Source organism: Zingiber officinale, chromosome 3A (genome assembly GCF_018446385.1).
Source record: "Zingiber officinale cultivar Zhangliang chromosome 3A, Zo_v1.1, whole genome shotgun sequence".
Lineage (NCBI taxonomy): Eukaryota > Viridiplantae > Streptophyta > Magnoliopsida > Zingiberales > Zingiberaceae > Zingiber > Zingiber officinale.
The window spans coordinates 132,844,245-132,870,738 of NC_055990.1; the positions used below are offsets into that span (position 1 = coordinate 132,844,245).

The window sequence follows — 26,494 nt, forward strand, 5'->3', positions numbered from 1 at the left end:
CATATCTCTTATACAATCTCTTATGATTTATTTTAACTAAATTAGATGTGGATGCACCTTCATCTCTCTAATAGGGGCAAACCAGCAACACATAAATAAAATAACTCACATTTCTGGCCTAGGGTATTTTACTTATATAATTTCATCTAATAAACCATAAAAATCATTACTTGCACCTCCATTATTGGATAACTGAACACAAACCCTACTATTTATTGTAGTCTTATGCATTCCATATTATTGAGTATGAAAACCATATCCATTTATGAAATATGTTGACCAAGTGCATAGCAATACTTTTGGACCCCATGATAAATGGATTAGTAAATCATGTTTAAGGTGAGCTTGATTATCATGAACTTAAAGTCAAATACGTCAATTGTGAATAGTCTGCATATGTATAAATTAAATTTAGATTGTTTACTTACATATGAATTGAACCATGGTGTAAATTTTTCTTTACATAAGTGATCAAACTCTTGTGTCGATAATTTAGAATATAAGTTTTAAAAAATCCTACCATAAAAAAATAAATTATAACACAAATAATTTATGACATAAAAAATAAAATAAATAAAAGCTATATACTAACTCGTAATATAACAATACTTCTGGATAATTTAATAAATTATATGTTGGACCAAGACATATATGAGAGGGGATGAATCACGTGGTTTTGAAAATTAGTCTTTTTACATTTTAAAACAAGAGTACACAACAGAGAAAGAAATAGACAGAAACGAAAAAAGACACAAACGCAAGGATTTACTTGGTTCAGAGCCTTTGACGAATCCTACTTCAAGACCTAGGTCCCGCGGACCGATCGATAGGTAATTCATTAAAAGTCTCTTTCAGAACTACCGAAAGAAGTGATTGAATACAAGAGATAGGAACAGTGTAACAACCTACACTTCCCCTTTTTAAAGTAGTAATAAAAAGTGCAACACTTAATAAAAATATTATCAATAATTAAGAGCGCTTGTATGTTGTTGTCGGTCTGTTAGAGATGATTAGATGACTTGAAAGGGCAGCTTGGTGGCAGATGGACTTCTATGAAGTAGCAACAGGAAGCCGGAGTAGTCAGAAAGTTGATCGAACACGTAGAAACTCGATAGTAGTTGTTTCTAATGTGGTTTGAGCGAAACACCCTTATAAAGGGTATGGAAGGCGCCTTCCATAACTTTGAAGGCGCCTCCAATATGAGAAATCTGATCCCAAACAACCCGGCCTTTATCTGCGACGAAGTCTAAATTTTATCCTGTGGAAGGTGCCTTCCATGGCACTAAAGGTGCCTTCCATATCATGGAAGGCCCCTCGGATACTGTTCATCCTAGGTCTTTTATGCTCCTTTTGCCCTGTAAAATATGTTAGTCCAACAATACAAAGTATATCCTGCAAGACACAGTTTCACACAATCATAGTAAGAAGTAGTAATTATATTATGTCTTTTCAAGACCAGGATCTAGTTAGGATTTCAATTTAAGTTTTCATAATGGACTTAAATTAGACTGACGCCTACTATCCCTTCGAACGAGAACGCATCTTCACATAGTCACTCTCCTCCAGTGACTTACCAGGTGTAGAGTTACCTCCGAAATCATGCATTAAGACTTCAGAAATCAAACATCCCGACCTAACAGAATCGGACATATGGTCTTTTCTAATCGGGAATCACACATCCCGACCCTTGCTAGAATCCCACATTTAGACTTCAACCCATTGGGAATCGAGCATCTCTACTTTTCAAAATCACATATCCAGTATTCAACCAATTAGAAATCGAGCATCCTGACTTGGTTTAGTAAGCCTTGCACACTCGATAATAAGGTTAAACTATGACAATACCTAACTTAACTCACTTATCATTCATCAAAACCTAAGTTAGACCGTTAGTATAAATTATACCAACAATATATGTCTAGGTTGCCCTCCATTCTTGACTAGTTAAGTATCTCTGCTTACAAGGTTCACTTGATCGACCAAAGTAGTTACAAATTGGTAATGAATTTAAATTTGGATCAATATGACTCTCATCATTTCTTCCAGCTCTTCCTCTTTTGCTCTGAACGTGAGATTCAAAATAATATGATGCAAAAGTTGTTACTTCCTCCATAATGCATCCATTAACAATAGAGGCTTCAACTTGTACCTTATTTTTTTACTTTTTTTTTCAAATGATATATGAATCTGATGGTAATAAAATAAATTATATTAGATATTAATATATAATGAAATTAGTCAATTTTTAAAATAATATATTATTAAAGTATAGAAAATAAAAATTTTACCATTCAAATGGATACATCTATCGAAAATAGATAGGTCCTCCAACATAACTTTGACCTCGTATGCTAAGTGAACTAAAAAATATTCCATGGAATAAAAAAATAAGGGTGGAAATATTATTTCTAAATTACACAAAATGATTGGAATATCTCTCTCTAACATCTCTATATGTGAATGTTTCAAAACTATTAAGCAAATATCATATAGGAAAATGCTTAACTCCGTAATGACCCCCATACAAAATTTAGTAAGAGTTTCTTAAAACTAATAGGAATGAGCCTTTGTATGAATATATGATAGTCATAACTTTTCAAGACAATAAATTTGTATTCCTTCATATCGACACATCTTTCAAGATTAGAGAGATAACCATCTAAAAATTTTAATGATTTCAACCATTCGTAAATAATAAATTCCTGATCCTTATTCAATATATAAGTTGTCTTTGGCTTTGGTCCCCTATTACTTTCATTGACATTTAGAGTGGGTATTTTATAAAGGAGTCACATATCTTTTTTTGCATTCAGATTGTCTTTGATTTTTTTCCATTGATATATATCACTGTATTATCAGATTATCAAAAATATTCTTCTTAATATGCATTATATTGAGATTATGATGAATTAAACGACTAAACCAATATGATAAATCTAAAAATATACTCTATTTAGTTCATTTATGTGTACTTCTATATTCATATATTATATTATGTGACTCTTCAATAACAGATGGAAAGTTAAACATTCTTAACTAAATTTGTTGACCTGCTAATCCTAATGGCGGAGGTGTTCTTTCAATTCTATTTTTAGTGAAATTATCTTTATTCTTTTTGAAATTAAGATTTGGTAGTAAAAATTGTCTACGACAATCAAAATAACTTGACTTCTTCCTGTGCTTTAATCGGATTGACTTTGATCTCTCCATATATATTAGGCATCTTAAGATCCCAGTGGTACTCCAACACGATAGCATATCATAAGCAGCAAAGTCATTTATAGGCCAAAGAATAGTAACCTTCATTACAAACATCTAATTAGTATAAACATTGTATATAGGAAAACTTTCATCTCATAGTTGTTTCATCTCTGTAATTAGTGGTTGGATATAAACATCTATTAACTTATTCGAATTAATGAGCCTGATACAACTAATGTTAAAATTATATAGGGTGTTTTCATGTACATCCTAGGTGGAAGATAATACAAAGTCAAGATAACTGTCAACAAGAATAATTTTTTCATAATTTGCCAAATAGAGTAAATCCATCAGCACAAAGGCCTAATCTAATGTTTCAAGTCTCCTTTGTAAATTCTGGATATGTTCTATCAAAATTTTTCCACGTCTCTACATTTGATGGATGACACATTAGTCCCTCTTCTGTTTGATGATTTGCATGTTAAGTCATGTGTTCAACAGTTCCTTTGATGCATAAAGCTTTTATAACCTAGGAGTAAAAAGTAAATAAAACAACTGACTGTATGATTTACGTCGTTGTTGACTCCTTCTGGTGCTCTTGTACCTACCTTAATTATCAAATTTACAAACATCTATATCTACATCATCTCTTTAATATAGTATACAACTATCTCTTCAAACATCAATTCTTTCCACAGAAAGACCTAATTTCTTCACAAGTTTTTTCATACTGTAAAAATTATTGGCCATTATGTGATCACGTGGCAATGTCTCTCCAATAACTTGAACGAAATCATTAAAAAAATCTTCAGACACATTTTGCTCCGCCTTGATATTTAATAGTCTTGCGGTGATAGATAATTTAGTGTGACTATTATGCGATGAATCCATTGATTTCAAGCACATTTATTTTTTATTTTTTATTTTTCAATTATGCGATGAATCCATTGATTCATCACAAAATTAGTTGCATCAATTCCTATATTTTTGCAAGTTTTTGCGATGAATTCGGGATTCGTCGGAGAGTTTGCAATGAATATTATTTTCGTTGTAAAATTTACCACTAATAATATTTTTGTTGTAAAATTTTTAATAAATATGGAATTCTTTGCAAATTATGTGATAAATATCAAAATTAATCACTAATTTACAATAAATTTTGTGATAAAATATTATTGGTTACTAATTGAGAACCAAACTTTTTCATTACTAATTTTGTTACTAATTAGGGATGATTTTTTATTTTATCATAAAATTTATTACAATTTTTCATCCTTGGATTAAAATTTTTTACAATGTCCATTAGAATATCTAACCATTGAATGATTCGCAGGGCAACAACGTATTATTATCATTGAGGTTTGGATGATTGTTGGATGAAGTAAATTATTGAATATAAAAATAAATTTAGAAAAAAGGGTGAACTTTGTTAGATTTGTTGAAGTAATGAAATGAGACTACTGAAATGGAGTGTGGAGCGTGAGAGAGAGGGTGCAGAAGAAGACAAGGACAGAGAGCACCTGGGCTCAGCAGCGCTGCGCAGGTCATGTAGGCAACACCGTCTGCTTTGCCCATCACAAACATCCATTGCATCATGCAATCCATGCCACCTACTCCTGCATACCAATACAATCTCTCTTTACCACTGACACCACCACCACATCGATACGACGCTCCCCTCCCCTCCCCTCCCCTCATTTGATTTGATGTTTGAAGCAATCTCTCTCCTATCTCCTTCACTCTGTGTGCGCGCAATCGCATTGAAGCGATAAAAAGAGGCACTTTTATCTTTACTCCTCCCTCGCCAACACAGCCACAGGTGCAGTGCTACCAGAGGGTGTGAGGCAGGCCAAGCTCGAGCGGCACCAGCAGAGCGCCATTAAAAAATCCAAAACTTTTCCTCTAAAACAGTAGTTTTTTAATCACTTTGCTATTATTCTGCAAACGAAAAAGCATACGGAAGGAGAAGGGGCAGCAGCACATCGCCGCACTCCCCAGCTTTTGAACTTTAAACGCGCCGCTCCCACCGTAAAGCCACTGGCCGACGAAATCCAGCACGCATCCAGAAGAAAATCGTCTTCTTTCGCCCTTCTTCTTATTCTTGTTCGTCACTGACGCCGTAGCTATGCCCCCTGTGTAGGGAGAAGAGCGGAGATTGGGGGTTGTCTCTGCTGTGCTGTCGGCGAGGTCTGAGGCGCTACGATGCGTTCCCTTCTGCCTGGGTAAAGGAAGAGGAGTGGTCGCGGGAGTTGCGAGGCGGTGAGCGCCTCTGTTGTGGAAATATTTGATTTTTAGGGTTTTTTTTCTCCTTCTGTGAGGGCGGATGGAGATGGAGTTGGTGGAAAGTGGAAAGGAGGCGCGGAAGGGACATCAGGAAGAGGCGGTGATGGATGCTGGAAAGTACGTGAGGTACACGCCGGAGCAAGTGGAGGCGCTTGAGAGGGTCTATAGCGAGTGCCCCAAGCCGAGTTCTCTCAGGCGGCAGCAGCTCATACGGGAGTGCCCCATCCTCTCCCACATCGAACCAAAGCAGATCAAAGTCTGGTTCCAGAACAGAAGGTAAACTTTGAGTGAGGGGGAAAAAAGTAGTTTTAGGTCGATTTTTTTCCCTCGTATTGAATTTTGTCCATGTTATTAGGATAAATTTAGGTTCTTCAAGTCTAGGTTTCGTATAATAGCTCGGGAATGTTTCTCCTTCGTTGTTCTTCCTTTTAAGTTTTAGGCTGGGCTCTTGTGTTAGGACACTGTTACATCTATGTCGAATTTAGCAGAATTAGTGTTGTTTGTACGTTATGACTCCACTTTTTCTTTGTCCATTCTATCGCAATCAATAAAATCTTAGAAATATGAAAGGAGTTTTATGTGCTGGTGTATGTATAAGGTTTATTTTATTTATCCATTACCTTTCTGAGCAATTCTGGTTCTTTTCTTCTCATACTCGCCCATCAGAGTAGTCTGAGGATTGAATTTTGTTACTTAATGAGGACATTTCTAGGATGTAGTTCTGCTGCAGATAAATATCTGGAATTTCTTAAGATGAACTGGGGACAAGTTCTTGTTCTTTGTTTGATGAATTAGTGTATTTTTCTTTGATCATATTTTAAGTGTTGCAAATTTGCTGTTTCAGAAGTTCCAGGTGCTGAAATTTTGGTATCTGTTTATATTTTGGGTTAAGTTTCTAATATGTATATATGTATTTTGCCAAAAAAATTCTGAAAGACATCTAAAGATTCTTGTCAAAAGTTTAGTTTTTTCTGTAGTTGTTAATTCCTGTCAAAGTTTTGACCATTGAACTGTGGTAGAGGATTGATACTTATCAGCATATAAATAATTTGTAATGCATTAATTGTATGACTGTCAAATTTGTAGTATTCACTCTTTTCTTTTGCTAGATGTCGGGAAAAGCAGAGGAAGGAATCCTTTCGGCTCCTAACAGTTAATCGCAAGCTCAGTGCCATGAATAAACTGTTAATGGAAGAAAATGATCGGCTGCAAAAGCAGGTGTCTGAACTTGTTTATCAGAATGGCCATATGTGCCAGCAAGTGCAAAATGTATGTATGCTTAAACTAAGCTTATCATACTTTCTGAAGTGCCTATAAAAAAAAAATGCAATGTTCTTGTTTGAATTATTTTCTTATTGTACTTGTTATCGTATCTACCAATTTTTTCATCTTTTCACTCCATCTAGTACAGGAACTTAATATGTTATCTATCTGTTTCGACTTGGATAGGTAGTTCCTCACAGCTGCTGTTATTTTGGCAATCCATTATGAACAATAATGCAATTTTATGAAATATTTGTCATATTTCAATTCTGAAAACACACACTAAACTCTGTTGTATGAAGTTTTTAATCGATCTTACTATTTGTCACTGAACATTCAGGCATCTGTGACAACAAGAAACACCAGTTGTGAGTCTGTGATTACAAGCGGTCAGTTTCACCATCAGCAAAACTTAACGGCTCAGCCTCCTCAAAGAGATGCTAATAACCCAACCAGGTAACAATAGTGTATTTGGTAAAAGACGAGTTTAGTGTCTAACAATTTGTTGTGTTTGGGGATATTTCTGTTGTAGTCTTCTTGCAATTGCGGAGGAGACCTTGGCAGAGTTCCTGGCAAAAGCTACTGGAACTGCTGTTAATTGGGTTCAGATGGTTGGGATGAAGGTGATCTTCTAGAACTATTTGACCACCTGGTTTTAGCCTAACTTTCTGTGTTCAAGTAGCATGATACTTCTCATTCTCTATAATAGCCTGGTCCGGATTCCATTGGAATTGTTGCTGTTTCTCACAATTCTATTGGAGTTGCAGCTCGAACCTGTGGCCTCGTGAGTCTAGAGCCCACCAGGGTGAGTCATTGCATACTGAATTCTCATTTAGGCAGTTTGCATCCGTTTAACAATAGTGATGTGTGTTTGGGACCTTAGGTTGCAGAGATTCTTAAAGATCGTCCTTCTTGGTATCGTGATTGTCGTTGCCTTGATGTGCTCAGTGTAGTTCCGACTGGTAATGGAGGAAATATTGAGCTTATATACATGCAGGTTTGCTCTTTTCTGATTTGTTCTGACAAGTTGGTCAGTTTGATGATTACATATTTTGGTTGTATTTTATCTCATTTATACAGGCATATGCGCCTACTACTTTGGCAGTAGCCAGGGATTTTTGGACACTGAGGTATACCACAGCTCTTGAAGACGGCAGTCTCGTGGTATGGATTTTGCTAAGATATTCATTTAGTTTGAGTGTTGGGTTCTGTGCTTACACGGGTCATTGTACATCGGCATGACACCATTATTTCAGACCTGTGAGAGGTCATTGACTCCTGCAACTGGTGGTCCGGCTGGGCCATCGGCTCCAAGCTTTGTACGAGGGCAAGTACTTCCCAGTGGTTTTCTAATTCGACCTTGTGATGGTGGTGGTTCGATGATTCACATTGTAGATCATATTGATTTAGATGTGAGTTTTCTTTCTTTTTTTCCCTATATCTTTAGAGAGGTTTACTTCTTTTTTTTATTGGCTATATCTTTCATACTCCAGGCATGCAGTGTACCTGAGGTTCTAAGACCCTTGTATGAATCATCAACATTTCTAGCGCAGAAACTGACCCTTGCTGTAAGCCTTTTTGTTTGTTGTTAATTGCTCGACTCAGCTTCTCCACTACTTATGCCTTATCCACTTTTTGCAGGCCCTTCGCCACCTAAGACAAATTTCTTTTGAGGCTAGTGCTGACGTTCAGTGTAGGAGTCAACAACCTTCTGTTTTGAGGATTTTGATGCAGAGATTGAACAGGTCATGGATTTCTATTCTGTCGCAGTGTCTTCTCCAACTTCTTCTGTGTGTTTAAAACTAAAAATTCTGGTTTGTATTGATTATTACAGAGGTTTCAATGACGCAGTGAATAGCTTTGCTGATGATGGTTGGTCTTTACTGGGCAGTGATGGTGTTGATGATGTTACCATTGCTGTAGATTCTTCCTTGAATCGAATTATAGGGTCTCATAGTAATTCTTCAGCAATGTTTTCGACCATAGGCAGCGGTATTCTCTGTGCAAAAGCATCAATGTTGCTGCAGGTCTAATCTGAAATTTCCAGAAAGCTCCTTCATTCTGCCATCTTATATCTTTCGACAGTAATTTGGAATTTTTGCAAACTTGTTTGCTCGTAGAATGTACCACCTGCAATACTGGTTCGATTTTTGAGGGAGCATAGATCAGAATGGGCTGATTGTGCTGTTGATGCTTATTCGGCTGCATCACTAAGAGGTTGTACCTATTCAATCCCTACCGTTAGAGTCAATTCTGGCCTTTTGGGCAATCAGGCGATACTTCCTTTAGCTCACACTATCGAACATGAAGAGGTAATCTATTTTCTAATGCTCGGAAAAAGTATCCTTATGGTTGGTGATTGCTTCTTTGGATGTTATTTATTTATTTTTTTTTCTGTTTGTGACTGCAGTCCTTGGAGGTGGTCAAGATCGAGGGTCATTGTTTCAATCAAGACGTCAATTTATCCTCCAGGGATATGACCTTGTTACAGGTTTGTATTGTACGAGCTGTCTTACACTAGAATTGTTTGCTGAATTTCTTCTATCCTTTCTATTGCAGCTTTGCAGTGGAATTGAGGAGAATGCTATCGGTGCCTGTGCTCAGCTTGTCTTTGCGCCCATCGATGAATCTTTTACAGATGATGTTCCTTTGCTGCCCTCAGGCTTTCGTGTTATACCACTGGAACCTAAATCAGTTAGTATCATGATGTTAACTATATCTTGAAGAACTACATGATTGATACTTTTGATTACATCTTCTGCTGGTGTAGATATTGTTTTAATATTTTTATGATTAATTGGATGTGAAAGACAAATGATATCTCATGATTGTTAATGCGAGTAGGACTTTTTCCATTCTCGGATGTCTCATGCTATCTCCAATATTGCTTGTTCTCCTAGTTGTTCCTCGATAGGTAAAACAAGTTCTATGTTAAACAACATAGACATGGTTTTGGTATATGATGATGTCAATTGACACTGACCAGGTGTTTCAGTACAATTCGATGCTGAACTACACTAAGTAGGGGGTTGGTTTTAATATTTACGGTGGCATGATACTTGTGCTGAGATTTGATCTGTGGGTTTGTACACGCGTGGATGAGTGGTATTGATCTGCCTGTTTCAGTGGGGCAATATCATCTGACAATAGATCCGAATCGGCTTGGATTAAGATTGTATTCCATGGGTTTTTGTACACAAATACAAGTGATTTGGATTCAGATGACGTAGTGAGTAATTTGCTCTAACAAAAAAGATCCAATAGTTTAAAAAATAATATTTTATTTTGCTTAGTGCTTCTGTTTATTATCAAAAATAGTTGGCTAATCATTTTTATTTCATGTACTTGATACTTTACCCGACTTGTAACTAGCTTTGTAAACTGTACTATTAGGATTCCTCTGCTCCTTCACGAACCCTCGATTTGGCATCCACACTAGAGACTGGTTCTGGTGCTGCTCCACGGTCCACTAATGAGACTGCTTCAACTGCCTACAATCTGCGATCGGTCCTCACAATAGCCTTCCAGTTCACATTTGAGAATCACCTTCGAGACAATGTAGCAGCAATGGCTCGACAATATGTTAGAAGTGTGGTTTCCTCAGTTCAAAGAGTTGCTATGGCTATTTCTCCAACACCAGGCTTTCAGATTGGATCCAAAATTCTTCCACCTGGCTCTCCTGAAGCTAACACTCTGGCACAATGGATTTTCCGAAGCTACAGGTATTTTACTCCGCTGTGGCTTTATGTTAAAACTGAGAGTTGTTCTTCAATACTTTCATGCTTTGCTGCATTGATCACTGAGATGAAAGAAATGCAATCTTAATACTTGACTGAATTACCGGTGGTCTCTTTTTATCAATTGTTTTAGGGCTCAAACTGGAGCTGCACTACTTCAGATAGACTCACAAGCTAACGACTCCTTGTTGAAAATGCTTTGGCAGTGTTCGGATGCAATCATGTGCTGTTCTTTAAAGGCAAGTTCTTATCATTTTATGAATTGTCTTGTTTTATGGCTGCTTGCCAACCGACACCACAAACACTCTTCTGATGCTTCAATCACCTTGAATGTAACACCATTTGCAGACCTCGCCTGTTTTTACCTTCTCAAACCAAGCTGGTCTTGATCTGCTGGAAACCACACTGATAGCACTGCAAGACATTATGCTGGAAAACATCCTAGACGATAGTGCCCGAAAGATGCTTTGCTCGGAGTTCCCAAAGATCATGCAACAGGTGAGTAATAAGCAAGTGAAGCTGTTGCATTCGTGTAATTGTATTTCTGATTTGCCTAAACTTGTTCCGACTGTCTCCCAATTGAAGGGCTTTGCTTATCTTCCCGGCGGTGTCTGCCTGTCGAGCATGGGGAGGCCGGTGTCATACGAACAGGCTGTTGCGTGGAAGGTCTTGAATGAAGAGGGTTCAACCCACTGCCTTGCTTTCATGTTTGTGAACTGGTCTTTTGTTTAAGTCCCAATTTCAGTTATTCTAGATCTGTGAGCTTGTAAAAGTGGTTGAAACAACAAAAGTCATGCATCTCATTTTGCTTAAGCCTGAAGTTGGCAAGAACTTGTGTTGCAACATCTACTGATCTATCTAGAAAACAATGTTATGTAATCTTATAGTCCAATTTATCTTGTTATCATTGTTATTTGGGCAAAATCAAAACAGTTCTCAAATTATGTAAATCATTAAAAAGGTTATTTCTTTTTTCAAAAAAGTTAAAAGGTATTTTATTATGTTGTTTATTTATTTATTTTTTAAAAAAGGTGTTTTTTACCCTATTTCTTTATTACATTTCACGGGACCGAATCTGCCCCCACTGCTCAACGGCTAGTTTGGGCTGCGTGTTGACGACGTTATTTTTCTCCGTTTAGCTGCGGCTTATTCCAGGTGAGCCGTGGTGAGCCGCAGTGTACCGTTTCCTTGCCCCCAAACCTGGTCTCGCTCTCTCTTTCTCGATCTCCGTCGATCTGGGATAGATTGACTTCCTCCGGTCATAGCGACGACGAACCATGAATATCTTCAGGAAGAAGCCTTCCGCCAAAGGTAAGAACCAAGAAAAGACGTCGTCTATGATCTACATTTTGTCTCGTCACACTGGAATTGGGAGGTTTGCCCCTTGATTTCTGATTGACTATGGGTACAATGAGCACAAACTCTCCCACTCTCTCAAATAAAACAAAGATTCTGGCTTTACTTCTTTCTTGTTTCTTCGTTATTGTTTTTTCCCTTTTTGATTAGTGCCATTTTATTGGTTTAAGCAGTAAATGCATTGTCGTGTTCGATTAATTATTTTGGAATTGTTGTATTTTTTTTTTGTTTCCTTCCTTGTAGATGCTCTAAGGACGAGCAAAAGAGAAATGGGAGTTGCGACACGAGGTACGAACTTCGCTTGCTGATATGTTTAGGGTTTTATTATGATAGGTAGTGAGGATCGCTTTAATACTAAGGACAAAGACACAGTTTTTGACCTTGTGCGTAAATTTTCAATTGGGGTGGTATTTAGTATGTGATTCGGTTTCAGACAAATGACCATTGATTTGGTTTATAATTAGGAGACTAAAAGTTAATTATCAAATTTTTGGTCAAGGAGTAATTATCATTAGAAGGTGATTTCAAATCACCACTGTGGCTGAATCATCCTGAATTGAGTGATTAAATCACTATTAAATCAGTTTTAATGGTGTGTTTATTTGGGCGGAAATAGAGGAAAAAGAAATGAAATAAAATTATCAATTTCTCCCTTTCACTTAGAAGGAAAATTAAGACGTGAAAGGAATTTAACTTCATTCTATTTTTGTCCAAATCATCAGAAATGAAGAGAACTGGAATTTGTGATTTTTTTTTTGATGGATGACAAATAAGCATGCGACATTAGTTTCCTCTTTTCAATTCTGTTGAGGTAAACATGATGAAGTAAAATGAGCGAATACATTCTTTTCTCTCCTATTGCCCCACACTTAAATCACTTCCTTGCTCTCCTACTTCTTCCCTCCATGTTAACAAAACATTGGTTGTGTTCAAAATATTGTGACAGACCTATCTTCAATTATGGCAATAATCAATGGCGTAGCCCGGATTTTCAATTAGGGGGTGAATTCAATAAATTAAAAAAAATAATACAACACAAAATGTATAATAAAAGTTATATATTAACTTCATATGTTTTACAATAACATTTTATGAGATTTCTGCTTTGAAAATGTTGAATAATAACTTCATTATAAATTGTATCGAATACATCTTGCTCAATATATGATACCAAACAATTATTTACCATATTATCTCTTAACCGATTATGAAGTGAGGTTTTGATTTTTTTCATTGTTAAAAACACACTTTCTCTAGAGTTGCAGTTGCAATAGGTAATAGCAATGCTAACTTCAAAAATAAATATACCAAAGGATACAATCGATGTTTCGTCAATTGAATCATCCTCTTAGGGGCTGCTTGTTTTGGATAAGGGAATGAGATAGGTAATAGGAATGATTGTATATAATAATGAAATGGGAATGATTCCCATACTCCCCATATTACTCATTAATGGCTCATTCCCATATTTTAAGGAATGAATCCCTGGGGCCCACTATCATTTCCCCAAACCAAACACCAAATTTCATTCCATTCCCATTCCAAACCCTCCAAACAAGCAACCCCTTAGTAAGCTTGAATCCTCGCAACCTCAGAGAATTGATTACTACTTCGCATGTTAAAAATAAAGTTATCAAGTCGGTGCTCAAGATGCATTAACTCCATCGTGGAGTAATCGAATGGATAAAATTGAGCAAACTGAAATAATTTTTTCGTATCAGAGAATGAATTTGATGGATCAAGACAAGTCATACATAACAACAACTCCATGTTCATCTGTTAAACCGACTATTAACTTTTGATGTTGCAAATCTATCATTTCATAAAATGTTTTAACATGATAATAATGAAGATTTGTCCTTCCTTCAATATTTCGTCATGATCTCCCATGAAAGGCTAACAAGTCTTCCATTTGCAGGGTGACTACCTCATATTTAACACAAAATAAAGAAATTTCATTCAGTAACAAATCCCAACCATCATCTCTTATGGTTTGCAGTTGATGGTTGCTTGATCTTACAAGAATCATGACATTTATGATATCTTTATCTTTTCTTTGCAAAGCTTGCAACAAATCATATGTGACTCCTAAGATATTTTTCATTAAGTGCATTTGAAATATGAATTCATATTTTCTATCAATTCCAATGGATTATTTGCTTGCACCCTTTGCTTGTGATCTTTTCCTCCTCTTCAACAATTAAAAGGACATCAATAAATAAATGATACAAGCATATCAAACTCAACAATGTTTTATAATATGAACTTCAATGTGTACTCCCACCTCTTTTCAATGTCTTCTCTTGATTCATACTTCGTTCACCATTGCAAATTCCTTCAATAATTTTTTCAAATTGTTTCTCACTAAGTATGTTTAGTTGCTTGCATGACGTTCTAACAATATTGTTCTGTGCAACCACATCAATAAAAGTAGAAATCCTAATATGATTTTCAGCAACAACTACAATTGTAAGTTGCAGTTGATGAGCAAAACAATAAACATAATAAGCTAACTTGTTCTCACAAAAAAAAAAAAAAAATAAAAGGAAGGCCGTTGCTTTTGAGAAAAATAGAGAAGAGAAGATAAGGAGGAAGAAGCAAAAGGGGAGAGCTTTACCTACTTTGTTAGCAACCTCGACTATCTTCGGTGAGCTCGACTACGACACAAAGAGAGTAAGGCAAGGCAAAACAGGGCTATTCTTGCGGTGCCAAGAAAATCCTAGAAAACACGAGAAGAGGAAGAAGATGTGAGGATTACTCTTGTTGCTGGAAGAGGGCAGTAGCTAATGTTGCATTTCTTGCTTGCTGGAGAAGAGAAATGAGAAAAAAAGAGAACTCTTGTGCTTGAGAAGAGGAGAGGAAAAAACTACAGGTTTACTCCCATTGGAGAAGAGATGGGGAAGAAGAGGAAGGGAAAAATAAAAAAGAGGGAAGGGCGAAATGGCGGTGGACTACAACATGGCGGAGGATGTTGTGTGCGTAAAGAGAAAAGGGAGAAAAAAAAGGAAAGTGAAAGTTTCCTCAAAAATACCCTAATTCGTTTTAAACCGATCGAACCCGTTTAAACCTTAAACTTGGTTCGGTCATAATTTGGTCAAATCAACTCCAAATCAACACGTAATCCTTGTCTCCGTGCCTACTCATTGGATTTAGTTTGAAATCAATTTGATTTTAATTTAGCGCTATCACTTTGTGTTCTACGATTTAGTTCATTTTTTTATTATTATATATTTTATTTTTAAAATATAATACTTAACATTCTAAGTCGCAATATTTCCTCATAAAAGTGGTACTAATGGATATCTTAGGTCGAGGATTTTCCAAATATATGGTTAATTTCAATTTCCAGTGATGAACGGTAGTGAATCAGCAAGTTAAAGTGGCGGTGAGGGTTTGATATTATTTTCTTTTAAATCTCAAATGTCAAAAACTCTCCAAATCTTATGCCAACTCAACAAACTTTGGATGCCCATGCCAATTTCTCTACTCTTTCCGGAAGATAAATATTGATTATGAAAAATATATCCTACACAATTTTAGAGGAAAGTCGATCACTTCATTTACACTTATGGATTACGAGCTTCTATATAAACTTTAGATACGTGACTTAGATTCTGTCAAAGACTTTCCAAAGACATTGGGCAATATTTATAGCCCATGCTCTTGAAAAAGAAACTTTTGTTATCTGTACATTCAAGAGTTCTCCACTAGAATGACTAAACTTAAAAATCAAACTAGACAGACATTTAATCAGAATAGATGTCCATGAAATAAATGGTCTTCAACTAGAAATTGAAGAGTATCCTTCCTATCCGGATCTTGAATAGACAAAACGTAGTGAATCAATAGACCAACTAAAACATTGGCGTGCTTCAGTCCAAGGTTGTGATTGACTATGAGACCGATATGATGATCCTTGAAACTATCTCCTAGTCGGAGAAACATCTACGAGATATGAGTACTAGATTTTTCCCATTCAACTTCACTACCTATTACAAGAACTATATCATCATTACGGAATAATGGATTGGCAAGAATTGGTTAGTTCACTCAATCCAGAGTTACTAGCTCACATGCTCAATCCGTAGATTCTGTTGTTGAACAAGATCTTGACAATATAATGGAACCATAACAGAAACGTAAGCGTTGACGTCACTACTACATAAAATGTCAGTCATGATAAAACAAATATTACTTATTAGTAACAGCTAAAAAGAAATGCTCATACTCAATGGATACTTTACTTTATTCCCCACTCAACTTTACTTCCCATCGAACTTACTTTATTCTCTACTCAACCTTCTGAATGGACACCTCATCCTCCACTCAACTACTTTATGAAGAAGCAAAGTAAGAAAGCCTCTCTAAAAATAACTTGAAGCAAGAAGCAGATAGAGAAGAAAGAAGCAAGTGTGTCCCGATGCAAGTGTGTATGAGTGTTTGTGAGCAAGTGTTCCTTCTATAATTTCCTATAGTAAGTCTTTCCTTTTGTAATTTTATACTATAAGTTTCTTTCTATATTATCTTATGTGTGTACTTTACAATAAAGTTTGAATATATAAGTTTTAAATGACAGCATAAGACTTTTTCTAGGTTAGAGCAAGGCTCTATTTTCTTCTTGATCTGAGTCTTAAGAACCTATGAACCACAAATGAATGACTTCTAGTACAATTGACTGTTTGAGAAACTAGACTGTCTAGATCTAGCTTGGTGGACCACAACAGAGCCTTTCTTTGACTAAAAAAGTCTTACGCTGCCATATAAAACTTATGTATTCAAACTTCTTAGTAAAGTACACACATAAGATAATACAGAAAGAAACTTACCATAGGAAATTACAGAAGGAAAGACTTACAGTAGGAAATTACAGAAATAACTCTTGCTCACAAACATTCATACACACTTGCACTGACACACACTTGCTTCTTTCTTCTTTATCTGCTTTTCGCTTCAGGTTATTTATAGAGGAGCTTTCTTACTTTGTTTGTTCATGAAGTAGTTGAGTGGAGGATGAGATGCCCATTCAGAAGGTTGAGTGGAGAATAAAGTAAGCTGGGTGGGAAATAAAGTTGAGTGAGAAATAAAGTGTCCACTGAGTATGAACATTTCTTTTTAGCTGTTGTTGATAAGTCCATCATATTGTCAAGATTATATTCAACAACAGAATCTAAGGATGGAGCTTGTGAGCTAGTAGCTCTTGGCTTGAGTGGCTAAGTAAGAAGTGGCAGAGTTTCTTGCTAATACACTATTCAGTTTTCTTCTTGTAATGATGATATAGTGTCTTTGTACAGGGTAGTGAAGTTGAATGGGAAAAATCTAGTACCTATATCTCGAGGCTAGTAGATTTTCTTCGGATAAGAGATAGTCTGAGGGATCATCATGTCGGTCCCATAACCGATCACTATCTTGGACTGAAGCAAGCCAATGTTTCAGTGGGTTTGGTGGTTCACTAAGTGTTGTCCATTCAAGATCCGGATCGGAAGGATATTTTTCGATTTCTAGTTGGAGACCATTTATTTCATCGACATCTATTTTGATTAAATGTCTAGCTAGTTTAATTTTTAAATCTAGTCATTCTGGTGGAGAGCTCTAGAATGTATAGATTTCAATATTGTCAGTGTCTTTGCATTTGACAGAACTTATTCAAAATTTATGTAGAAGTCCATAATCCATAAGTGTAAATGGAGTGATCAATTTCCTCTAAAATTGTGCAGGATATATTTTTCATAAGCAATATTTGTCTTCTGGAAAGAGTAAAGCAATTGGCATTGGCACCAAAAGTTTGTTGAGTTGGTACAAGATTTAGGGAGTTTTTGACATTTTAGTTCGTAACTAAATTCTGCTTCATAGACTATTGTTATGCTTTTTAGGGGACTTGTATGAAGTATTTTCAGTAGCTCGCATAAGTCTAAAAAGGTTTAGAAAGTTAACTTTTCAACCATGCTACGTATGTATGTGGAAATATCTTCTGGAATAGTATTGGATAATCCTAGAAGTAATTGGATAATCCTAGAAGTATTGCTTCTGGGTCGTTGCTCTGAAATAATTGCAGTTTTTTGCTTTAAGTTGTCGTTTGGAGTTCAACGAAAGTTAAGTAAGAAGGCCTGTGAGTGTGGTCTGATGGCTGTATTTTCAATTTTTTAGACTGACAACTAGTTGCTTGTAAGTCTTTGCAGTCTTAAGTAATGTATAAAGAAATTAGGGCCTACTTTTGTCCTAACGGAAGTAAATGCATCATCCAATGAGTAGAAACCTTTGTAAGAAGGTTCTTGGCATCCTTGGATGGTGCTTTTTTACTTCTTCCCATTCAGAATACACTCGTGCTTGGGTACCAAAAAATACTGCATAGCAAGAATATTCTTGTTGTCTGGTTTTTGTGCCATTGTTAAGAAGCAATTAGACAAAGTTTTGATTATAACAATCTAGTAGTTGAAGCTTCCCGGTATTGTAGGAATATTCATATAGTATCGAGTTTTTCTGTTGGGGCAAAATGAAATTAATCCTCATGTCTTATAAATTGTTGAAGTTCCTGATTACTAAACTTCATTGTTTTAATGGCAAAGGTTCTCACCTTCTTTTGTCGATCCATAAGCCTATAATACCCCGTAAAGGTTAATGTAAAAGTCTCAATAAAGCATAATATGTCCTTAAAAAAAAATTAATGTCAAACCCTCACCGCCACTTTGATCAGCCAATTCACCATCGTTCGTCGTCATAAAATTGGAATTGACCACACATATTTGGAAAGCTCTTGACCCAAGCTATCCATTGGTACTATTTTTACAAGGAAATATTGTGACTTGGAGTGTTACGTATTGAATTTTAAAAATAAAATATATAATAATAAATAGATGAACTAAATCATAGAACATGAAGTGAGGGTGCTAAATTAAAATCAGATCGGGTTCGAACTAAATCCAATGGATAGGAGCGGAGATAAGGATTAAGGGTTGATGCATTATACTTGTGAAATATAAAAAAGGGCAGCCCGGTGCACGAAGCTCCCGCCATGCGGGGTGCCGGGGAAGGATCCATTGTACGCAGACTTACCCTGCTTTTTGCAAGAGGCTGTTTCTAGGATTCGAACCCGTGACCTTTTGGTCACATGAGAACAACTTTACTGTTGCGTCAAGGCTCCTCTTCGTTATACTTGTGAAATATAGTTTTTGGAAATTATTGTGTAGTTGTGAAGTAAAATGCAAATTTTGAGACTTTAGAAAATTTCGTTTGCTATTTGTTTCTAAATTGTTGGAAAAATTAGGTGATAATGTTTCTAAAATATTATAAAAAAAAGGGCAGCCCGGTGCACGAAGCTTCCGCCATGCGGGGTCCCGGGGAAAGATACATTGTACGCAGTCTTACCCTGCTTTTTGCAAGAGGTTGTTTCCAAGATTCGAACTCGTGACCTTTTGGTCACATGACAACAACTTTACTGTTGCGCCAAGGCTCCCTTTCTTTTCTAAAATATTATGTTAATGATAAATTAGGTGAAATAGCAATGTTGAGATATTTTAAGATGTGAGATGAACCAACTTCAAACACGACATCTCCCCTTCCACCACCTCCTCATCCATCACCACCTCCAAATGTTGACTCGAATGAGTATCCTAGTGATCCTTGGCTCAGAAAGCACATCCTCAAGTATAAGGGGAATGAAAAGGAGATTGTTCGGCATTACTATTTGCAAAAAGGGATGTTTCAACTTAAAAATCATGAATTTCCTTGATGCTCTTGTCCAAAGGAGAAATAAAAATTGAGTTATATGGTTGTAATCCATCTTAGAGATTATAGCATTTCAAAAGACGCGGTCTTCTGTCTTTATTGCTATTTATTCAAAGTTGATCATGGTAGTCAAAGTGGTGGTGATTTTTTTTTTGTTACTGAGGGATTTAAAAATTAGAGGAAAAAAATAAAAATTTCAGGAACATATTGGAAATCATAGCATTGTAGCAAAAGGTGATTATGCTCATCTCAGACGCCCCTCACAACTTGTCCCCAAGTTATATGAAGGGAGGTAAATCACGGGGTCAGTTTATAGCTGAGTGGCTAGGAGTGGGAGGAGTTTTTTCCTTGTGTACATGCTCTTACGGGAATTGATCCCTTACTAGAATTGATCCCTTTCCCGTTGTAGTAAATCTGCCACTCTTTAACCAATTGAGCACCCCGGACAATATTGAAAATCATAGTAGCATTCATAGCAGGAATATGATGGCGACTTATGATTTAATGAATCAAAAACATTATATTGAAACTTGTTTGGTCAATTAGTCAAGTTAGGTAGCTGTTGATTATTGTGTTCATTTGATAGTATCAATTGATTGCATACGATTTCTTGTGTGTCAAGGATTACCATTTCGTGGCCATGATGAATCCACAAATTCATGGTAATTTTGTTAAACTGTTAAGATTTCTTATTGACCATAATGAGGATATCAATAGAGCTGGGTTTGTAGATGAAAGGGGAAATATTGTTGAACGCTTTTTAGGCATTGTATATGTAAGTGACACTACTGTTTTATCATTTAAGACTGCTATTGATTCTTTATTGTGCCAACATGGGTTATCTATGTCTAATTTTGTGGTTTGTGGGGGGGGAGGGTAAGGATACGATGGAGCTAGCAATATGAGAAGAAAAATCAATGGCTTAAAAAGCTTAATTATGTTCATTGTTTTGCTCATCAATTGCAACTTATACTTGTAGCTATTGCTAACAATTACATGAGGATTTCTACTTTTGTTGACGTGGTTGAATAGTTGAACAATATTGTTGGAGCGTCATGCAAGGGAAGATATACTTTGTGAGAAACAATTTGACAAAGTTATTGAGGGAATTTGCAATGGTGATATCTTCACTGGATGAGGTATGAAGCTCGAGAAGACATTGAAAAGAGTTCGGAATGTACATTGGAGTTCATATTATAATGCACATTGGAATTGATAGGAAAATATGAATTCATATTTCAGATACACTTAATGAAGAATGTCTTGAGAGTCACGAATAATTTGTCACAAGCTTTGTAAAGAAAAGATCAAAACATCATAAATGTCATGACTCTTAATATCCTTGACCCCTCCATTAATCTGCAACCGAATGCCCAAATCAAAAGAATAGCTGCCCCCTTAATAAAATATCCTCCAAAGACCCCCACCCCAATTAATTTACAGCCGAATGTCTGAATCAAAAGGAATTGTTTTTCTTTATAGATGCTCTTTATCGGTAGTCTTCATCATTTTTCTTATGTGATATTTTTTTATAAATGTATTTGTGATATCTGGCTCTTTGCCCCACCATCCCACTCTCTCTTAATAAAATTTCTGGATCTATCCATGCCTCCGCACATGGAAGACTTGTTCGCTTTTCATGGGAGATCATGATGAAATATTGAAGGAAGGACAAATCTTCACTATTATCACATTGAAACATTTTATGAAGTGATATATTTGCAACTTCAAGAGTTGAACAGTCGCTTTAACGAGGTGAACACAGAGTTGTTGTTATGTATGACTTGTCTTGATCTATCAAATTTATTCCTATGTATGATAAGAGAAAATTATTTCAGTTTGCTTAGTTTTATTCATCCGATTTCTCCCCGATGGAGCTAATGCATCTTGAGCACCAACTTGATAACTTTATTTTTGACATGCGAAGTAGCAATCAATTCTCTGAGGTTGTGGAGATTAGCAGATTAGCGAGCTTGCTAAAAGGATGGTTCAATTGAAGAAACATCGATTGTATCCTTTGGTATATTTACTTTTGAAGTTAGCATTGTTATTACTCATTGCAACTGCAATCGTTGAGAGAGTGCTTTTAGCAATGAAAATAATCAAAACCTCACTTCGTAATCTGTTGAGAGAGTAAATGATTTTTTGGTATCATATATTGAGCGAGATGTGTTTGATACAGTTAATAATGAAGCTATTATTCGGCATTTTCAAAACATGAAATCTCGGAAAGTGTTAGGGAAAAACATGTGAAGTTAATTTATGACTTTTATTAGACATTTTGGGTTGTATTAATTTTTTTAATTTATTGAATTCCGCCCCGGTTGAAAATCTGGGCTATGCCACTACAATCATCCTTGATTCTATGTCACCTTGTGATTTTATAACTTGAGCCAAACGGTATACAATATATTTTCTTGTCTCTGCTAACGCAGAAACTGAGTGTCAGAGGCTAATTACCAGGTCTTAATCAGATGGACATGACTATAATTTTTGTTTTTTTAACTAGATTTTCAACTACTGACGATCTATCTTGGCTTCAGGTGTAGAAAGAGAGATAGCTTCATTGCAGCTGGAGGTCTGTTTGTGCAAGCAACCATATTAATAATCTCTAAATTTTATGTCCTTAATTCTTTTTCTGAAAAAAAGGTCCATTGCAGGAGAAGAAATTGGTTGCAGAGATCAAGAAGACTGCACAAACTGGGAATGAAGCAAGTTTCTTTCGTGTTTTTCTGTCTCTTTGCAATTTAGATTGATTTCTTCTTACTGTTCATGTCACATTAAACTTTAATATTCTCCATTTGGCCATTCTTATTAGTTTTGATCTCAAGACACTTCATCATATTTTGTAGTCAAATGCCACATAATAACATTGTCCGACTATTAATCATAAAAAATGAGGATTGGATGCCACCACTTAGCAGTACATGTATAACTTTACAGGCTGCCACTCGTATCTTAGCTCGCCAACTTGTTCGACTGAGACAGCAAATCACTAACCTGCAGGGAACCCGTGCCCAAATAAGAGGCATAGCCACTCATACCCAAGTTAGTAGTTATCAATCAGCCATTGTACACAATGATATGATGGTATGGAAAAACTAAAACCTTTATTGTTTTCCAGGCAATGTATGCTAGTACTTCAATTTCCACAGGAATGAAAGGTGCAAGCAAGGCCATGGCAGCTATGAACAAGGTAATATTAAAATAAATGTCCATCCTGTCAAAATACATTCCTATTTGAGACATTAGCTAACAGCATTAGTATTCATAGCAAACAGTACCAGTGTTCTTACTTGTTGGGTTGTACTGTTTCAGCAAATGCAACCAGCAAAGCAGGTAAAAGTAATGAGAGAGTTTCAGAAGCAATCAACACAATTGGATATGACGGTAACACAAGCAACTACACTTTTAAGTTTTAATACACCTTTTCATCAGAAGCTTGTTGTTAACTAGATGTTGTTTTGATCTTTGTTAAAGTTTTGAACATTTAGTTCTCAAGATTGTGTTATGGAATCATATTGAATAGGCCTCACATTCTTTAATAGCCACACGTAACTGCTGATATTCATTGGTTTGGATGATTTTTCAGGCATGGTTGCTTACCCCTGTTCCCTTTACAATTTTAATCAAACAACTATTTTTTATGCCTTGTACATTATTGTGGAAATTTCTATTTGTAATATTTTCTGAGCTAAACCATATTTTGTTCTGTGAATCTAATTCTTTTGCCAAATTTTGACTGAAAATCTAAAAGGAGAAATTATTTGGTAAAATCTTCTTCCATAGACATCAATCCTGGATGTTATAGTACTTCAAACTCGACTATTGCTTTGCTCAAATCATAAATAGCAGGATAATGAGCCTTTTTAGGTCTGACATACTATTATTTGTGATGCTTTCTCTTTTCTCTTGTTCAAAATCTTCTCCAGAGTACATAATTTTATAAGAGAAGGAATTCTGAAAGGCAGAAGGAGATTATTCAGATTCTATTTCATGGAATTAGAAGTAAATTGAAAGATTTTAATATCCTTATCTGCTTAGAGTTTGACAGGATGACATCTATTAGCATAGCCCCAATAGCTGCACACACGGCTTGTTATTCTTGCTGTGTTGATCCTTCTAGGAGTGTGTAGCCCATCACATTTTCTGAAGCAGATTATAGTTCCAATTGTAGTTGATCTAGTACTTAAACAATTTGCTTACATTGTCATTAAGTACTTAAAGACTAGGTTTTAAAAGAGAATCCATTTTTCTATGTATGTTGTATCTTAATCTTCCACGATCAGTAGTTTTACCTGTGGACCCCCTCCTTCAGTTAAATTTTGGGTAATTTTGATCTCCAAGTTTTGTTTATGAGTATTCTAACCAAATATTTTAATCCTAGTTAAGATGGTGGGTTATGATGAATACTGGCTTAGTCAATGGTAAAGCGTTTAGTAGATATTGTATTTGTTAAGACTTTATTACACTTAAGTAACAACAGCAGAGGTTGCTACTTGTTTATATTGCAAGGACTAATCGTGGGAGGCCTTTATATTTTGTCATCTTGGACTCAGAACTTTGATGTTTAATTGATAAATGTGAACCTGAATTTCTATTCAGCTGTATTGTTTCTTTCATTCATAATATTTCATTGCAGTAAGTTCTCATCTAGATATTTGTATGTCTCCACTATTTGGAGATAAGAGACAGTTGCGCAACTTTTTCCTCCATCATCAAGATCTATCTATTGGATTCACCATCAACAACCAAACTAAGACTCATCATCTCTATTTAGTGATTTATAATGAGACTTTCTATGTAGTTAGGTGAACTCTATCCCAATGTTTATTGAAATCTGTGTTTATTGTCCACAAATATGCACTGAGAAACATAAATATGTTCTCGTTGTGAAGATTGAGATGATGTCAGAGGCCATAGATGAAACGTTGGATAAAGATGAAGCGGAGGAGGAAACAGAAGAACTCACAAACCAGGTAAGCTTATATATTTTACAGTCTTAGCATCATGAACTATAGTAGCTGTGAGATCTATTATTGCAGCTAGCAAAAAGTTTCTGTTAAATTTTCTGCCATGAAATTATTTTAATCTCAAATTTCTCGTTTTATTCATTAGGTGCTTGATGAAATTGGTGTTGACGTTGCTTCTCAGGTAGCCCTTCTATTTTGTCCCTATGACATTTGCCCTTGCAGATTCTTTAGATTAGACAGTGATGATGAGATAACTCATTCTTATCTCTAAACTGTTTTCTGCAGTTGTCTTCGGCTCCGAAAGGTCGGATTGCAGTTAATAATAAGAAAGTTGATACTGCCTCGAGGTATGAAAGCTTTTCTAGTCATCAATATGCTCATACATTTTTGCTAGTTTAATTTCTTGCATTCTGAGGTCGGACAACTGCTTCACAGGCATGTCGCTCCAGAGAAACCTGAAGTTGATGAACTAGAGAAGCGGTTGGCATCTCTCCGGCGCATCTGAATCGCCTACTTGGAATAGCTCTAATAAGGCTTTTGGCAAGAACTATCATCCTATCGTTATGTGAAGATTGTTTACTTAAGGCATATCTATTATTAGATATAAATCCTATTAAGAGAACTCTATGAAGGGTGTTCATGAGCAACTCTATCGTCTCCCGTATTTAACATTGTAATATATTATTCTCTTATTGTGTATCGATCATGTGATGGGTAGAAAAAACCTTGTATGGGTTCTGAAAATATTTTTAATTTTAAAAAATAAACTACAGCTATTGGACATTGGAAAAACAAAAGTAAATGCCGCTCAACCATTCAATTTTAATAAATTAAAATATAGCAAAACAAAAAGATCAATATTAAATATTTATTTTATCTCTTTTCAATGTGATCCTTTGTAACTGTATTTCTTAACCTATCGTAAACGCACGCCGCCGCTTCGTCGCAGACATCAATTACTGGAATTCCTCGAATTCCCAATCTTGATTTCTCATTGCATGTTTTGTGTGGAAGATTTCAGTCTGTCTGCTAGGTTTTCTGAGTGATTTCTTCTTTTTAATTTTCGGAGTTAATTTGCTAGATTGTTCTTTTAAAGTCCGATTTGCGTCGGATTTTGCCCGATTTTTCTACCTGAAAATTTAATTGGATTGACGTTAAATATGTTTCCCCTTTGCAACTCCGTTCTCTTTTGATTAAGTTTGGTTGAACTCGATCCTGTCGTTTTCTCCAGAAAGATTTTTTTTTTCCTTCCGTTTTTATATTTTTTTTTCTTTTTGGTTTCGATATACAATCATTTCGCGTATTAAGTACTGAGACAGACGTTCTGATTTATTGGGTTATCCACCTTAAATCACCGATCATTTGATGCGTTCTTTATGATTACTACAGACATGCAGAGCCAATCTGTCAGCAGATTCTAAAAATATTTGATTTTATTTAAAATTATTGAATTTAGTTAAATTTGAACATGTTCAATAATTTTTTCTTTTTAACAATTTGTCATAATATCTTGTTCATGCCGATTTAGCCCCCGGGCTATGATACAGCGGTCAAGTATTTATGTTGTTACTTAGATATTCATGGTTGGGTTGTCCGCTGTGAGTGCTTCCCGATTTACTCTGGTGATCGATAGAAAATTTTTGTGAGGTCAGACCGATCATTCCAGGCTCGACGTTACCCAGCCTGATTAATTTTTTTTTTTCACGCCGATTTATCCCTTCACGATGGTCTAGTAGTTGTCATCATCATGTCTAGAATTTAAATCTCGATATAATTGAGGTAAATATCTCCCTCATGTGTCATTCATTATTCCAAAGGCTAGTAGTTATCCATAATTTACCTCCTCTGTATTACCACTAGGACAGATTAATGGGGGCACCGGAAACGAACATAATCATCTTTTGTCACCTTGTTTGCGCCTCCCATTATATGCTTTATCAAATTTTTTTTCCGATTATG

The 26,494-nt window shown here is 35.8% G+C and overlaps 2 protein-coding genes across 2 annotated transcripts; both read left to right on the plus strand.

The window, feature by feature from the left end:
• The first annotated feature begins 4,886 nt into the window (after window positions 1–4,886).
• LOC122052474 (homeobox-leucine zipper protein HOX32-like) lies at window positions 4,887–11,425 on the plus strand. The gene is made up of 18 exons (XM_042614006.1): window positions 4,887–5,760; window positions 6,594–6,753; window positions 7,088–7,203; window positions 7,280–7,370; window positions 7,457–7,552; window positions 7,631–7,744; window positions 7,828–7,911; window positions 8,004–8,159; window positions 8,241–8,315; window positions 8,389–8,492; window positions 8,582–8,774; window positions 8,868–9,059; window positions 9,158–9,238; window positions 9,307–9,441; window positions 10,141–10,469; window positions 10,618–10,723; window positions 10,833–10,982; window positions 11,070–11,425. Exons 1-18 carry the CDS (start codon window positions 5,525–5,527, stop codon window positions 11,214–11,216), a joined length of 2,565 nt encoding a protein of 854 aa, XP_042469940.1. The 5' UTR covers window positions 4,887–5,524; the 3' UTR covers window positions 11,217–11,425.
• A 182-nt stretch (window positions 11,426–11,607) lies between these two features.
• LOC122052475 (vacuolar protein sorting-associated protein 2 homolog 2-like) lies at window positions 11,608–25,307 on the plus strand. The gene is made up of 11 exons (XM_042614007.1): window positions 11,608–11,795; window positions 12,084–12,128; window positions 22,106–22,140; window positions 22,223–22,273; window positions 22,506–22,610; window positions 22,687–22,758; window positions 22,881–22,952; window positions 24,461–24,541; window positions 24,681–24,716; window positions 24,821–24,882; window positions 24,971–25,307. The coding sequence occupies exons 1-11, from the start codon at window positions 11,762–11,764 to the stop codon at window positions 25,038–25,040; spliced, it is 663 nt and encodes a 220-aa protein (XP_042469941.1). The 5' UTR covers window positions 11,608–11,761; the 3' UTR covers window positions 25,041–25,307.
• The last annotated feature ends 1,187 nt before the right edge of the window (window positions 25,308–26,494 follow it).

Excerpts from the sequence above, each read along its gene's own strand:
- LOC122052474 (XM_042614006.1), top strand. The coding sequence starts at position 5,525 with ATGGAGATGGAGTTGGTGGAAAGTGGAAAGGAGGCGCGGAAGGGACAT. Across the intron at positions 7,745-7,827 it reads TTGAGCTTATATACATGCAG|GCATATGCGCCTACTACTTT; the intron begins GTTTGCTCTTTT and ends TCATTTATACAG. Across the intron at positions 10,983-11,069 it reads TCCCAAAGATCATGCAACAG|GGCTTTGCTTATCTTCCCGG; the intron begins GTGAGTAATAAG and ends TCCCAATTGAAG.
- LOC122052475 (XM_042614007.1), top strand. The coding sequence starts at position 11,762 with ATGAATATCTTCAGGAAGAAGCCTTCCGCCAAAG. Across the intron at positions 22,274-22,505 it reads CTGCACAAACTGGGAATGAA|GCTGCCACTCGTATCTTAGC; the intron begins GCAAGTTTCTTT and ends ATAACTTTACAG. Across the intron at positions 24,883-24,970 it reads AAAGTTGATACTGCCTCGAG|GCATGTCGCTCCAGAGAAAC; the intron begins GTATGAAAGCTT and ends ACTGCTTCACAG.